Source organism: Cylas formicarius, unplaced genomic scaffold, assembly GCF_029955315.1.
Source record: "Cylas formicarius isolate icCylForm1 unplaced genomic scaffold, icCylForm1.1 PGA_scaffold_1__22_contigs__length_36826433, whole genome shotgun sequence".
NCBI lineage: Eukaryota > Metazoa > Arthropoda > Insecta > Coleoptera > Brentidae > Cylas > Cylas formicarius.
The window spans coordinates 1,016,439-1,032,093 of NW_026844264.1; the positions used below are offsets into that span (position 1 = coordinate 1,016,439).

At 38.2% G+C, this 15,655-nt stretch overlaps 2 protein-coding genes across 2 annotated transcripts; one reads left to right on the plus strand and one right to left on the minus strand.

The window, feature by feature from the left end:
* Window positions 1–1,185: 1,185 nt before the first annotated feature.
* LOC132697291 (uncharacterized) lies at window positions 1,186–4,819 on the minus strand. Its single transcript, XM_060662659.1, has 2 exons — window positions 4,620–4,819; window positions 1,186–1,868 (listed from the first exon to the last, which is right to left on the minus strand). The coding sequence occupies exon 2, from the start codon at window positions 1,863–1,865 to the stop codon at window positions 1,266–1,268; it is 600 nt and encodes a 199-aa protein (XP_060518642.1). The 5' UTR covers window positions 1,866–1,868; window positions 4,620–4,819; the 3' UTR covers window positions 1,186–1,265.
* LOC132697290 (uncharacterized) lies at window positions 4,819–7,040 on the plus strand. Its single transcript, XM_060662658.1, has 2 exons — window positions 4,819–5,726; window positions 6,384–7,040. Exons 1-2 carry the CDS (start codon window positions 5,681–5,683, stop codon window positions 6,734–6,736), a joined length of 399 nt encoding a protein of 132 aa, XP_060518641.1. The 5' UTR covers window positions 4,819–5,680; the 3' UTR covers window positions 6,737–7,040.
* The last annotated feature ends 8,615 nt before the right edge of the window (window positions 7,041–15,655 follow it).

Consider the following 15,655-nt stretch of genomic DNA (forward strand, 5'->3'; position numbering starts at 1 on the left):
TATAGTACGTATAGCATAAAAAAGGCCTCAATTGTCGAACGGGTGATACGTACCCTCAAAGAGAAATTGTTTCGACATTTTTCTTTACGCGGGACGTACAAATGGATCGATGTGCTCGCCTCTATCGTTGATGAATACAATAACACAAAACATAGAACGACGGGTACGAAACCCATCGATGTGAGTAAGAGCAACGAAAAGAGAATTTTGAAAACCGCGTATAGTAGCATAAAAATATTCGGTCCTCGTAAACTTAAAGTCGGCGACATCGTTAGAATCAGCAAAGTCAAGCACGTTTTCAACAAAGGTTATACACCGAATTGGACCACGGAATTGTTTAAAATTGTTAAAGTACGGGTTACTAACCCCGTAACGTATTTGCTTCAAGATATGCAGGGTAAACCCATAATGGGCGGATTTTATGAAGAAGAATTGCAGAAGACAGTTAACCCGGACTTATATCTCGTCGAAAAGGTGTTGCGCAGACGAGGCAATATGGTTCTCGTGCGCTGGTTGGGATTGGATAAGTCGCACGATTCGTGGGTAGACAACGTAGACGTTTTGAAATAAATTTAGTCTCGATTTAGAAGTTCTGACATAAATACGTGTATATGATGGCTCAAGAGAAAATTGTGACATCCAACGAATTGTATAATTTATTGGAAAATTTCGAGTTGCAATTTCCTTCATCAGAAGTGCTCCCGTCCAGCTTCGTTCCTGTAGAGCAACAAACCAAAAAATCTGCGACCAAACGAAAACAAAGTGCGTCGGTCGTATCCCGCAAGAAGAAGAAGAAAACTACCACAAGTGAAGCGTTTGCAGCTCCAACGTCATCCGCTGATTGGCTCGAAGTGTTCACGGACGGTAGAGAAAAAAGTGTCATTTGTGAGGCATTCAATTTAAAAAGAAACTTGGCGTCTCAGTTGTCGGGATTAGAGTGCAATATCAACGAAATTGAAACACAAATTGCGCTTTTTAATACAGACTTGCAAGTGGCGCGGATGCAAGCTCAAGAGTGCAAAAGAAAACTAGAACAATTTAATAATTTAGCATTTAACGAAATTGTAAAATAGTAATAATGTATATAATAAATAAATTATACAATTACAAACTTCTGTGTAATTATTATGCGGTGTTGTGGTGGTGGTAAAAAAGAAAATAGCGTCTAAATATATACATGTTTATTCTTGTTGCAATACAATGGAATACAATCAATACATAAAAGTCTTATCTACAGTTACATATGTTATAATAAAACCACAGTATTAATAGTTCAATGGACTATCAGAAAAGCGTAACTTTTTTCCATATTTCCTCTCATTGTGAAGCATTAAATTACATTCATCTTCAGTTTCTACAGTGAACAAAACTTCTTCAATGCAGCTTTGACACCAAAATTGTTTATCGTGATATACATCATTCAAATTATTTATATCCAGCTGTAAATGATAGTGATCCAATAAAAGTCTAAAATTTTTCTTTTTAAATTTTTTAACTACTTGAAATATAAAGTGACAAGATTTACAAACTAAAATTTCCGAATATTTTATCCTGTAATAACTGACCCATAAACAGTAAGCGGATTCTCCGTCAAAATCAATGGTTGGAGTTGCCAAAATGCTATTTCTGTAAGACGATCCAAATCTCTTATTCAACAGAATGAATTCTAAATTTAATAAAGAATTGCCATCAGACTGGAGCGCTAGTTGTTTAAGGTACCTCCATCTATATTTCGAATAATATTTAAATATTAGTATCGTTAGTTTCCAAGGCAAAGGTGACTCACGCAAAAAATCAGCACTACACCTAATATTTTCGCAAATTGTTATAATACAAAGGCTTTCTAATGTAAGTTGTTTGACCATAATCTGTAACAAAAATATATTAAAAAATAATTACGGCACTTTATAATGTCCCCACGGAAGCGTTTCATATGAATTCGGCAAAAGATAACGTTTATCGTCTAAAGGACTCAAGGCAACTTTTGTTTGTTCGATGCTAAATACATTGTGAGTGTATGAACGAATGGTTCGTTGAGTGGCGTACTTTTCCCTAAAATTTGTTAAGCATTCTACGTAGTCATCAAATGAAATTTTATTTTTTACAATATTGTACTGAATACCCTTTGACTTTTTAACTACCGAACCCGTTAAAATTTTGAAAGTATACATTTTCGACCTTAACCCAGCATAATGACTAATGATGGTGCCATTAGTCTCATCCTTCATCAACCCCAAAACCTTTTTGTTGATTTGCGGTATATTATAGGGATTGTCATTAGGATAATCAGACGTGTCAAATTTTGTTAAATCGGCCTTAATAACGCTTTCATATGCGTCATAACATTTGATATTATAAATGAAACTGTCCGTATCCATGTATTGAATTTTACATTTTTCGGGACCCAAATTTGGAAGCATGTAATTATAATGAAACTCGTACATGGTCGTTTTCGACAAATCCAATATGGACATTCCAATATAAAGTGGCTTATTAAAGCAAAGTTCCGATTTTTTTAATTCTATAAGCAACAAATTGTTATCAAGTATGGTTCTACTGTGAAATCTAGGACTAGAAATTAAATTTTTCGCACCGTAGCGACCATCCCACGCTTTAACAAATTTAACAATACGATGCTTGCGAATGTTTTCCATTGTTTTACCGTAAGCGGCATTATTAAACAATTTGTATAAATTTATACCAAATTTTGTCTTTGCTTGGGTTCTTAATTTATTATTATGATCGATATAACATTTCAACCAACGAGATTGGTTAAATTTTAATATTTTGTGAATTTTCTTTAGTACGAGACCGTTTTTGAGAGCCTGTTTTAAATTGCGATAGTGTATGACGTATTTTTCTTTATTATACAAAATGATCATGGTCACGAACAATAACATCTTCTTTTAAAAAAGGTTTTTCACAAATATGACAATGACTCGACCTTTGATCTAGACTAATTTCACTATCCATTGGTATAATATCCTTAAATTTTGAACGAACAAATTTTGATAAATTAGATATTTCCTCCACGAACCAATCAATACAATCTAGACCACGATAACTTTTGAAAAATGATATTGAATCATCATAAGAACATTTAAAGTAATATGCAGCACTGTAAGCTTCGTGCTTTTGGTATTTCGAGGTTTTATCTGAAATTTTCAAATTTACTTTTCTCAATTGACTCTCAAAATCGGCGTAAATTACAAACGGAGTCCTTTGTTTATATATATGGTTTCGAAATTCAACGTAATCATATTTGGGAAAAGACACTTTATACTCATTGAAACTGGAACATATTGTTTCGTGGTCATGTAGACGAGTTTCGTTATTGAAATAATTCAAACACCTATCGCAAATGTATTTCTTGTGATTATATTTACTGAGCTGTGAGGAAACTAATCGAGACAAATTTTTAATGTAACAATAGTGATATTTTATTTCTTCATAATCATTATCTTGCGGATCAGGATCAAAATCATTAACTTTTGGATAATATTTATTTTGTATTAACAACAAATTTGAATGTTTTTCGCGTTTTTCTTTTGTTAATCGTGCAGGTAACACGGAATAAAAACTAGTTTTTTCATTTTTATTAAGCTCTAAGATATAAACATTGATGGAAATATCATTGTCTTTTTCAAATTTGCTTATTTTATTCATTTCCATAGGTGTTTGTAAATTTTCAGTTTTCAAAACACTTTTGTAGTATGGATATGAAGAGGGTAAATACTGACGAAAACGTGCTGGAAAGAGTCCGCATACAACTGACCAATAAAAACACGCTTGATCGTCATTTCTAATGTTAATACAAGCCCTTTTATTCGCAATTTCTTTAGGCAACTCAACGAAGGATGACCCGTTACCCATTTCAAATTTATTAATGTTAATCTCTAAATAAATAATATTATTTAAAGCCCACCCGGAATCACGTTCCTGAAACTCTGACATTTGATTTAAAATTTTATCTTGCACATTTTCAACAAACCAATCATTCAATTCTGTTCCTAAATCAACTACAGCATTTCCGGTACTCAGATATTTAACATCAACTTCGCCTTGGACATCATTTTTTGCCTTAATAAATTCACCGCAAAATGTGGTATTTACTTTCAGCAATAAAAATTTCTTTAAAATTTGACTAATTTTTTGTTGAAATATTGGACGAGAATCGTTTAAAAATTGAATTAAATCTTTATGAAGTAAATTAATTATGACACCAGTCTGAACTCTTCCCTGGAAACACGACGCTACCGATTCCCATACAACCATTTCATTTGTGTTTGTCTCGCGGCTACTACTTTGTAATCCCAATCCAAAATGCTTATGTTGATAATTAAGAATAATTTTTCTAATAGCTTTCAGATGTTGAATTGTAGTTTGTAATTTTCTTTTTAACCCAATAGATAAATCCTTTTCGTTAGAAACGATTTGGTTGCAAGATTCAATATTTTTATTTAGTCTCCTAAGCCACACATCACTATCTCTAAGAGTGAACTTGTCGGAAATATGCTTTTTTAATTTTTGTAAGGTTAAAATTAAGATTTGCCCTCTATGAATGATCTGCTTTACGCGCATCGTGGTTTATTAAATATATAACAGTAAATAAGACTTACCCTGTATAATATGTTGATTAATTTTGAATTATTTTGAATTTCTTTAAAGAGTTGGGCTTTCCAATATCTTTGGATCCCTCGTAGACCAGTTTGTACTGCCCCGACGCAAAGTGTTCTAGTCTCGGACGGAAAGCTTCTGTCACGCGAGTAGGAAGAAATACTACGGAATTTTCTAATTGCAGCAACACGGAATTGCCAAATTTTGTATTAACAATTTTGGCTCTAGTAATTTTAAACGGAACGCCTATCGGCAATTCATGCAGTTTGACAATCGGCTGCTCAAAATCACCTTCTGCAAGACAGGTTTGATTCAGTTGACTTAAGTCCATCTATAAATTATTATTAATTATTTTATCTCAAAATTAAAAAAATAAAAAAAACTTACGCTTAAGATTGCTGCTATTCTATTTGCGGTTACGGGTTGAGAGTACTAAGATGATCTTTAGGAACTTTATAAAATAATAACAAATGTTAAAGAATTAAAATAAGACAATAAAAAAGGTACTTACTGCTTTTTTGTACGAACACCAAACCACTAAGTTAGCTTCCACGTTGCACGAATAATACCAAAAACAACTACTGACAAAACAGAGAAAAATGAGATGTATTTATACGGTGCGAGAATACTTTCTAAAAGTTAACAAACGAAGACACCTCCACATGCGTTGCAACAAATTTTTCCCATTACGTTAATCCCACGGAGCAAATATAAAGGGGGCAATTAATTATTATTCTCAACAAGCAAAACAACTTGACATTTAGACTCGGCGCGTTTTGAAATTCCACATCCCATACGGAGATTGTAAAAAATGAAAGCAAGTTGGCCTTGATCTTTTGCGGCAACATACGTTCGTCCAACGTCCGAAACGGTTGCGTTCCCGTGTGAAAGCGTGTTGACCTTGAGACTTCTACCTGCACGGTTGTCTGGCGACAACATCGCGTCTATTCAAATCGGCGTTGGTGCTTGTGGGTAGAAGACCTTTCGACTTTTAATTCAACCATGGAAGGGAGTGCATGTGTATAAATACGTTGCATGTGTATTATAGACTATATTCAGTGCAATGAATACAGAAGTGCGATGTCCATTTCCCTACGACCCTACAACTGGTAAGTTTTATATTTTAATTACCTTTATACAGTGCGCGTCTTTTCTTGTGGGTTTCAGTTTGGGTTATCACTTTTTTGGTTAGTTTCTACCTGTTTTAAAATATGATACTCATCTTTTTTACGTTGCATAATAACCGATTTAAATTGAGTGTTTTTAATAGCTTTTAAATGACAGTGAATGGAAAAGGGAATTTTGGCTTTTAAAAAATAAACAATTTTTAAATTTGTTTCAAAAATGTTTTATTTTTTGTACTAAAAAATTGCAGTTTGCCTTTTTGACAATAATAATCGAATTAAATTGAGCGTTTTTAATATCTTTTAAATGACAGTGAATAGGGAATTTTGGCTTTTAAAAAATAAACAATTTTTAAAATTACTGAAAGTTTTGTTTCAAAAATGTGCGTTTTATGGGGAAAACGCGAAATATATACATATTTTTGTTTATTTTTTGTACTAAAAAATTGCAGTTTGCCCTTTTGACAATAATACACTTACATTTAAATGACAGTGAATTGAAACGTGAATTTTAGTATGCGCGTATAACTTAAAAAACAATTTTTAAAATTATTTGATAACCCCCCTTTTTGGAAGTTTTGTTTAAAAAAAAAATGTGTGTTTTATAGGAAACGCTACATATCATACTTTGTTTTGTTCTAGAAAAAATCGCGGTTTGTCCGTATGACAAGTCGCATATTATGTTGGCGCATCGCTTAGGGCGTCACATATTCAAATCACACAAAGAGTACCGGGGGTTAGAATTCCCGGTACGACATGAAACGACAAGGGAACATCACCAGCAGCAGGAGCAACCCGGTGGATCAAAAGAAACAAAGGAGCAGCAGGAGTACCCGGGTGGGTGGTCGACGGAGTGGGACGGCGAGGAGTGCACTTCGTATTTAGATTTCCTCCGGGAACGGGAAGAAGAACAACGCAAGGAACAGGAACAATGGGATGGTCGACTGAATCGACATAAAAAGAAGAAGAAACTCCTCGCCAGACCAATTTTATAAATAAAATAAAATAAAATGTATTAAAATTCAAGTTTATTTAATTATCCTCCCGATCCACCGCGTCACCGCGCCGCACCGTCACCGCCCTCTACCGGGGGGGCCTACGACGGTCGGAGCGCGCGACATCTAGCAGCGACGGGCGGAACCGGGGCAAAACAGGACGCTACACAAGCTGGCGACACAAGCGCGCGACATCTAGCAGCGACGGGCGGAACCGGGGCAAAACAGGACGCTACACAAGCTGGGTGGGGGGCGGAGCGCACTCTGGTAGACAGGGGGGACACTAGGACGCCACGCGCGGGGGGCCCCCGCTGCGGGGGGGTTAGGAAATTGAGGTTATGTACGGTTTTTGTTGCTTATATCGGCACTATACATCTACTTTTAGTTTTGTCTTCAATTTGTAATCTTTTCGTGTACGCTTCGAGTTTCTGTCCAATAATCTTTCTCAATGCAATTTTTAATAAATTACTTGTCTCATCCACATATTTTTTGTTAGCCACGTCACCGTCATCGCTAGGCGTTTGGACATTGCAAATTTTTAAATTGTTCATATTGACGTTTCCGTCTGGCATATAGTCGAGGGCGCTTCTAATCACAGTATTAGTGAAGGGTCGTTTAGAGCGCAGCGCGCTAGAACGTCCAAACTTGTCCAGACTCATCGTTAAACTAACGTATAAAACCTGATTCTTTTAGCTCTTCAACGATTGAAACTATTTCGTTATCATGAGACGTGTTGCCTGCGTGTTTCGACGCGATTAGTAATTTCAGACGCTCTACGAGTTCATTGACGTCGTCCCAGTATACATATTCAGTAGGAGCGTCATTATAACGCATATTATAACCTTGACCGCTGTACGAGTACGAACGCGACTGAGATTTTATTAAGGGTCGGATGACCTTGGTATATTTTGGTACAGTCGATGCGCCTTTCAGACGTCCGATCGCGTCCCTGTGCACCTGGGTAGCCTCCATTATTTTTTTATATTGTGCCAAATCGTCTTTTGTGTATGCTATGGGATCTTTTAAAAACACCAAATTATACAAGCCGCGGGTACCGGAATATCTCTCGCCGTCTACAATAATATCGCCAGATCCTTGATGAAAATCCAGCGATTTATTGCCGAGAAACCATTTGGATGATATTTTGTCGTAAACGGGTCCGTAAACAATATCGGTGTCGGGCGATTTTACCCATAAATTTTGAATATATGAATGGGAAATTTCTGGATATTGTTCCAGGTATGATTGAAGGGATGCGTTGGCCACGCTCGATGTGTCAAACACATCATCTTCCTCCTCATCGATATTTTGCATCTCAACGCTCTTATTGGGATCCGGCGTTTCCTGAATTTCTTCCATAGGCAAAAATGATACGTTAACCTTATTTTTTGTTTCTTCGTTCGGTTCCTTTTTGTGTTCCCGCTTGACACCTCGACGTTCAGTTTTTATTTCTGCCGGTGACGGTGATAGCTTTATTTTTGCTATACGTTCTAGCGGCTCGCTGACGGGTTTGAAAAGCTTCCGAATTGACGCATCCTCTTCGCTCTTACCCAATTTTAATGTTAAATACTTCTTTCGAATAGATCTAGACAACTCGTTTACTTTTTTTTTTAGCGCCGCGTCGGCGATGTCGGCGGACGTCGCCTTCATGACTGTTTCTATCGACAATTAAATATCGACTTTTATATATTTGTCGAAACCCTTGCGGTAGCGTCCGTTTTTTACGTCGAAATCTTTGACAATTATCAAACAGCCGTACTTTTCTTTCCAGCACTCGGAACAAATTTGTTTAAACGTGTCGTATGAAACGTCGGGTGAGACATGTTCATCATAAACGTGACGTAAATTCATGTCATCCTGTTTAAACAACGCGACAATATTGCAATTGTCACGTATCAATTGCTTGGGTACCTTGGAGTATGTCTGACAGAGATAAATAGCGTCGATGGCCTTGTGTCGGCACATCGAAAAATACTCGCGAATTTTATCTTGCTTGTCGCACGCCACGTCGTCGAAAATAAACAGAGAATTCTCTTTCGCGTCGCTGGGGTCGATTATCGAGTCTCTTTCACTGTAGGGATAATATCCAACTCCTTTGACATTGCTCAATACGCGAGATAACAGTTGATATTTTGGTTGATACAACGACTTTGAGTAGACGTAAACATTTTCGAAACTTGCCCCGTTGGGGTTAAAGAGTAGCGCTAACATGGTGTTGGTTTTGCCGCAACCGCTAGGTCCGCAAAACACCGCCCTAAATGAATTGGGTAGCAGTTGACCGTGTTTGCTTTTGTTAAAGAAACCATCTCCGCAAACCAAATCTAAATTATCGATGGGGAGCTTGAGTTTCTGCTGCACCACCCGCATGACTACAATGTTTATTCGAGACACCTCGTATATATATATACGACACAAGCAATTTCCTTTAATTAGTATGTTATGCTTCGCGTCCGGAAGTGGTCTCGTTAACACGCTTATTAACAAGTTACCTTTTGAAGTACACATTCCGGGTTACCAGTTTTGCGGTCCCGGTACAAAATTGGAAAAACGCTTGAACCGAGGCGATAGCGGGGTGAATCCTTTGGACGCTGCGTGTAAGGTACACGACATTGCCTATTCGCAAAACAAATCGTTAGACGAACGTCATAAAGCGGATAAAGAATTGGAAACGCGTGCGTGGCAGCGAGTAAAATCTAAAGACGCAAAGTTTGGTGAAAAAGCTGCCGCATTCTTTGTCACCGCGACTATGAAAACTAAACGTAAGCTCGGTATGGGTCAACAACGGCGTCCCTCTGTTTCGTTTCGACAGGGTGTCGTGAAAAAGGTTCGCAATGCATTAAAGAAGAAACAATTGTTTCATATCGATAACCCTAAAATGCTTAGAAGATCGGCACTGGAAGCGCTTCGAGCTGGCAGAGCCGCTGTAAGAAAAGCGGGAGGACGTAAAAAAATTAGGGTACCTAGAATTATACCGTTCGAATCAAAATCGGGCGGTATTTTACCACTTTTACCGTTATTAGGAGCGCTAGGGGCTTTAGGTTCGCTCTCGGGCGGAGCCGCTGCTATCGCTAAAACTGTCATCGATGCGAAAAACGCACGAAAGAAACTCGAAGAGGACAACCGCCATAACCGAGCTATGGAAGAGATTGGAAAAAAGGGATCGGGTCTATTCTTGAAAAAGAGTCCGCGCGGCGGATTCGGTCTTTATCTGAAGAAACAAAAAAACTCCCAATAAAGCTACCCAGAAGGGCTCTATACGACGTCGATTTAATATCTCTGGCGCGCAAATTAAAAATTCCTCACTTCAGGGGTGTTTTTATGCGAGATAGTTTACCCCGTCGAATCAGATCGCAAGAATGCGGAATCGTAAATTTGGATGTTCGTCGAAATAGAGGAACCCACTGGGTAGCATACAAAAAGAGGAAGGGAAACGATGTTGAGTATTTTGACAGTTTCGGTAACCTTAAACCACCCGCGGAACTTGTTAAATATTTCGGCAACAGCGCCAATATCTACTATAATCACGATAGATATCAAAAGTTTACGCAATACAATTGCGGTCATTTGTGTTTGCAATTTCTCTATAAAAAGGACTGAAATCGCGGACCTATAAGCAGTCAACATGTCGATCATATTTACGTTAAAAGGGAACACGTCGACATTATCCATCGACTTTGTCAATCCGCTGCAGTTGGATGAAGATGTAGAGTACGGTTTAGCGGTGATTGGATTCCACTCTTACAACAACATTCCCAACATAGATAAGGGTTCGAATAAATTTTACTACTTCGATGGTAACAATAAAGAAAACGTAATTGAAATTCCGACCGGGTCCTATGAAATTAGCGACATTGAAACCTACATTAACGAACATCTGCCAAAAAATAAGGAAGAGAAGAATACGATCCCAAAGTTAATAGAGGAGATATCAATCAAACCCAACAATAATACGATAAAGTGTGAAATCTACAGCCCCGTATACGGGGTAAACTTTAAACAACACTCGGACAGTATCGGAAAATTATTGGGGTTTTCACAGAAAATTTTGGAGCCCAATATTATGCATTCCTCAGATTTACCCGTGGATATAATAAAAGTGCGAACGATACATGTAGATAGTAACATAACGTCTGGAGCGTTCTACAACGACAGACCTTCGCACACAATTTACGAGTTTGCCTTGTCCGTCGATCCGGGGTACGCCATCGACGAAACTCCTAAATATCTAACGTACTTGCCAGTAAACAAACGACAAATCTACAACATTACCCTACAGGTTCTGGATCAAAACTTTGAGTTGGTTAATTTCCGAGGTGAAGAAATCATCATTAGATTGGAACTTAAAAAATTAACGTAATGTTGATTTTCAACTCAATCGGAGACGCTGGTGAATATAAAAAAGCGAACATTCAAACGGTAGGGTTAGTAACAAAACCGAGGCGTATCCGTAAAGGTCGTCTTACATTGAGCAACAAACAATTTCTCCGATCACTGGGCTACGATGTTATCGAATCAAATATTCGACATACACAGAAAGCCAAAATTTGATGAATCTATCCAGCGCGTGGAGACCCGCACCTATCATCCCTTTGTGAAATCTTTTTTGAACAACGACACCATTGAGATCACGATCAATCAAGGAGATGCCTGGCTGCTTATGTACGACGCTGCTATTTGCATTAAGGGATCGCTGAAACGTCTCACGGGAACCGACCAAGTGCAATTTGTAAACAATGCAGGAGCATTTTTTTTTGAAACTATATCGTACGAGCTGAATGGGAAAGAAGTGGATAGCGTGCGTGATCCGGGTATAGTTAGTACGATTAGAGGTTATCTATGTTACTCCAAAGATGACTCATCGCATCTAGATATTTCCGGCTGGAATTTCCCTGAAAATGCGATTCACGATACAGAAAATGGACGTTGTAGCATGCGAATCCCGTTACGACACTTTTTAAACATATTTAATGATTATAATATGATAACTTGTGGAAAACAAACCATAAGATTGGTAAGAGCCAGACATGACAAAAATTGTATGATAATTAAACCAATGGGCGGTGTTGCGGCCAGTGCAATTAAAACAACGGCGGAATTAAAAATTGATAGTGTCGATCTTAGGGTCAAGCACATATTTCCAAACGACGAAATCAAATTGGCTCTGCTGAAATCGATTAGATTAGATCAACCCATATTGATACCCTATAGACGATGGGAACTTCATGAATATCCTGCCCTAACCGCGGGCTCTACCAAAGAAATTTGGTCTGTCAAGACGTGCGCGGCTATCGAAAGCCCCCGATACGTAATAGTCGCTTTTCAAACAAATCGCAAAGACAACGAAGCGAAAAATGCGACGCTTTTCGATCACGTCGACGTAACGGATATAAGATTAACACTAAACGGAGAATATTACCCTCACGAACGTTTACGATTAGATTTTGAAAAGAATGACTTCGTGGAAGCGCATCACAATTACACGGATTTCTACCCCAGTTATAAGGGATGTGAGGAAAAAACTGCGTTGCTTGACTATATGGCTTTCAAAAACTGCGCGATTTTCGTCATTGACTGTTCTCGAAGAAACGACAGTGTAAAATCCAGCACTGTCGACGTAAAGTTAGACATCGAAGCAAAAAAGGGATTTCCCGCGAATACACGTGCCTATTGCATCATCATTCACGATTGTATCGTGGAACAACTACCGCTCAGCGATATTGTTCGAAATCTAACATAAATACCGCCGGAGGAACCTAATCTTAACCAGTCATATTAAAAATGCGCATCGTTGCGGTAGATATTCAAGGCTTCCAGTTAGAAGATGGATTTGTCGTTAAAGAAATGGCTGTCTACAATGGATGTCAAATTAGTCATTACGTTTTGAAACCGCCGCGTGAATATTGCACGTTGACCGGTGCAGAAAAAAGAACGGTACGCTGGCTCGAACAATATCATCACGGTCTCAAATACAGTTCTGGTTTTGTTCAATATTCCGACATTGATACGTTGATCGGACTACTGATAGAAAATGCTGACTTGATATACGTGAGAGGAAGATCAAAAATGGAATTTTTAATGTCGAAAATGGATCAGGAGGATGTCGCATGCAGAGTCATTAACGTGGAGAAATTCGATGATGATAATTGGTTGAATCCGCCGAAATTTCAACCGGATCACGCCCATTGCATGTTTCACTCCGGAGGAAGACTGCGCATGTGCGCGTTGAGAAATTCTGCCCTTTTATATAATTGGTTGTATTCAAGGATCCCTGTATGAAATAAAACTTTCTTTATTTAAATAAGACTTTTTATTTCAATCCAAAAAAATTAATAATACATTTACACGTAAAAATAAAGCACGCTAATGCTATGATATGAATACAAACTGCGAAACTGTAATCTATTGAAGTATAATTCTTTTTTCGTTCCATTTCTCGAGTAATATTCTGCGTCATCTCACGCAAAATAGCGACTAAAAGCGTTTGGTTCATCACTTCTCTTTGTTATTTTACCTATAAAAGATTAGCTAGGAACCGAATACATTTTAGTATTTTACTGACCTTGAACGAGATGAGAGTCTTGTTGCTATGCTACGCTGTCTTTACTACCTGTTCGGACGTGTCGACGATAGTCGCCGCGCTGCCCGAGGAAGGGGTGATTGAATATTTACAAAAATTCGGATTCCTTTCACCTAACGACAACGAATCTTTAACGCAGATCAATGCGTCGAGTTTGCAACGTGCCCTAATGGATTTTCAGGATTTCTATAATTTACCGGTGGATGGTACTCTTAATAACGAAACCGTCGAACTAATAAATAAACCCCGATGTGGTGTAATAGAAAATGCCTTCACGACTGTTTCGCGATGGCAGAAAACGGATTTAAATTGGTATATTCAAGTACCGCCCAGTCACTATCAAGAGTTAAAAGTGCTGGCAACCGAGGTTTTTAAAATATGGAGTGATGAATCAAATTTAAATTTTTTCTTAAATTACTCAGAGCCGGATATAATGATTTTGATGTCTGACAAATATACTACCCACAGACAAAGCATAAGATGTAAAGGGAACGAATCCTGTCCTTTTGCTTTTGACGGAAGGGGTAACATATTAGGACATGCATTTTTTCCAAATCAACAACAAGAGTGCGTGGAAGTTCATTTGGATAAATCCGAAGATTGGTACTACGGTTTAGAAGTGCCTGCGCCCGGAGGAAAAACGAGCTTGTTTACTGTGTTGTTCCACGAAATTGGACATACGTTGGGTTTGGCGCACAGTAACGATCGCAATGCCATTATGTACCCTTGGTATAGCTTAAATTCTAAGACATTGTCATACGACGATGTTGCAGGTCTTCAACGTTTATATGGTAAAAAAACCACAACCACCGCCCGCGTAACAACTCCGACCACAACAACATCAACTACCACTACTACCACAACTACGAAACCTCCGATAGGGAAAAACGAAACAAAAGTACCAGATTTGTGTCACGTAAATCCATCCATATTTTTGGTTACGTCTAACCATCATATGTATCTATTTTACGACAAATGGGTTTGGATAATAAGATTAGGTGATAAAGTCTACATGGAACCTAAAATGATATCAGATTATGTCCCTATTTACGCTCCTATTTCGCATATCTACCAGAGACCCAACGGACAACTTTTGGTAGTCACCGGTGATTCGTTTTATTTACTTCACTTCCCGAGTTTCACGGTAGTGGGCGACCGACAAAGCGTCCAGCGACTGGGTGTGCCTGCGGGTAAAACAGTGAACGCTATTTTTAATACGTATGGCGGTCGAACGTATATATTTTACGGTAAACGCTACTATGCAGAAATAGACGAGTGTTCTTTGAGTGCGAGTGAACACGGTTTTACTACGGAACTGTTTCCGGGTCTGCCCGACGATTTGTCGGGCGCGTTTCGATACACCAACGGACATTTGTATTTTTTCAAAGAGAAAACGTATTACGAATACAACGAATTTTTGAATAAATTAACGAGAGTCGGTGAAATAGACTTGAGTCTTGTCGCAATTAATTGTCCCACAGAGAGTGTCTTTAAACAAATTAGAGATTTGTTAAGAAAGTTATCGATCTTTCACAACAATGAATAAGAAGTTAGTTTTCTTCGACGATTTTAGAAGCTTGGATACCGATCAACTTGAATTGATTCCTGTGCAACATTTCTTGGAGCATGTGAGACCGCACGATTTGTTAAATATGTGGCATAAGTTACCAGTACGACATCGCAACAATTTTGAATTGCAAACTCATTTGCCCTGCTTTGTTCACTATAACAGACCGGACAGCAAAATGCATATCGACGGCCCGGCACCTCCCCAGAATAAATGTTATTATTGTTTGAGTGTTATAAAAGCAGTTACCGAGATCTAGGATAGATTCATTCGGGCTAGAAACATGGTTTTGTTAAGTGCTCACTTTGTTTTGTTGTCGGCTGTGGTACAAAACGTTTTCTATATACATAAACCTAAGGATGTGATTGAAGCGTTCGTTTGTTTCAAAAATCATAATAATCGGTGCATTTGGCCCGATACGTGGACGCGTATGCAACTCGCTCAGGTCAACGGAATCGACAAGCTACAAACTTTTAGCGTGACATTGTCGAATAACACTACCGCAGATAAGCCGTATTTAAATTACAAGGTACGTTTCGTTTTCGCGAACCGGAGCTACGAAGACCACGGCGAATGGCAAACGATCGCTATCAAGAATTCCAATAACACCAGCGGCGGCGTTAACGACATTTGCGGTAACGAATACAACATCTCGGCAGGTCGAAAAACTATTTTAATCCCGCTATATGTAACTACGTGCGCTTGTTTGCTTCTTTTGGCAAAATGCTTATTCAAATTGACTAAATGTAAATATCTCTCTTAATTACACCGATAG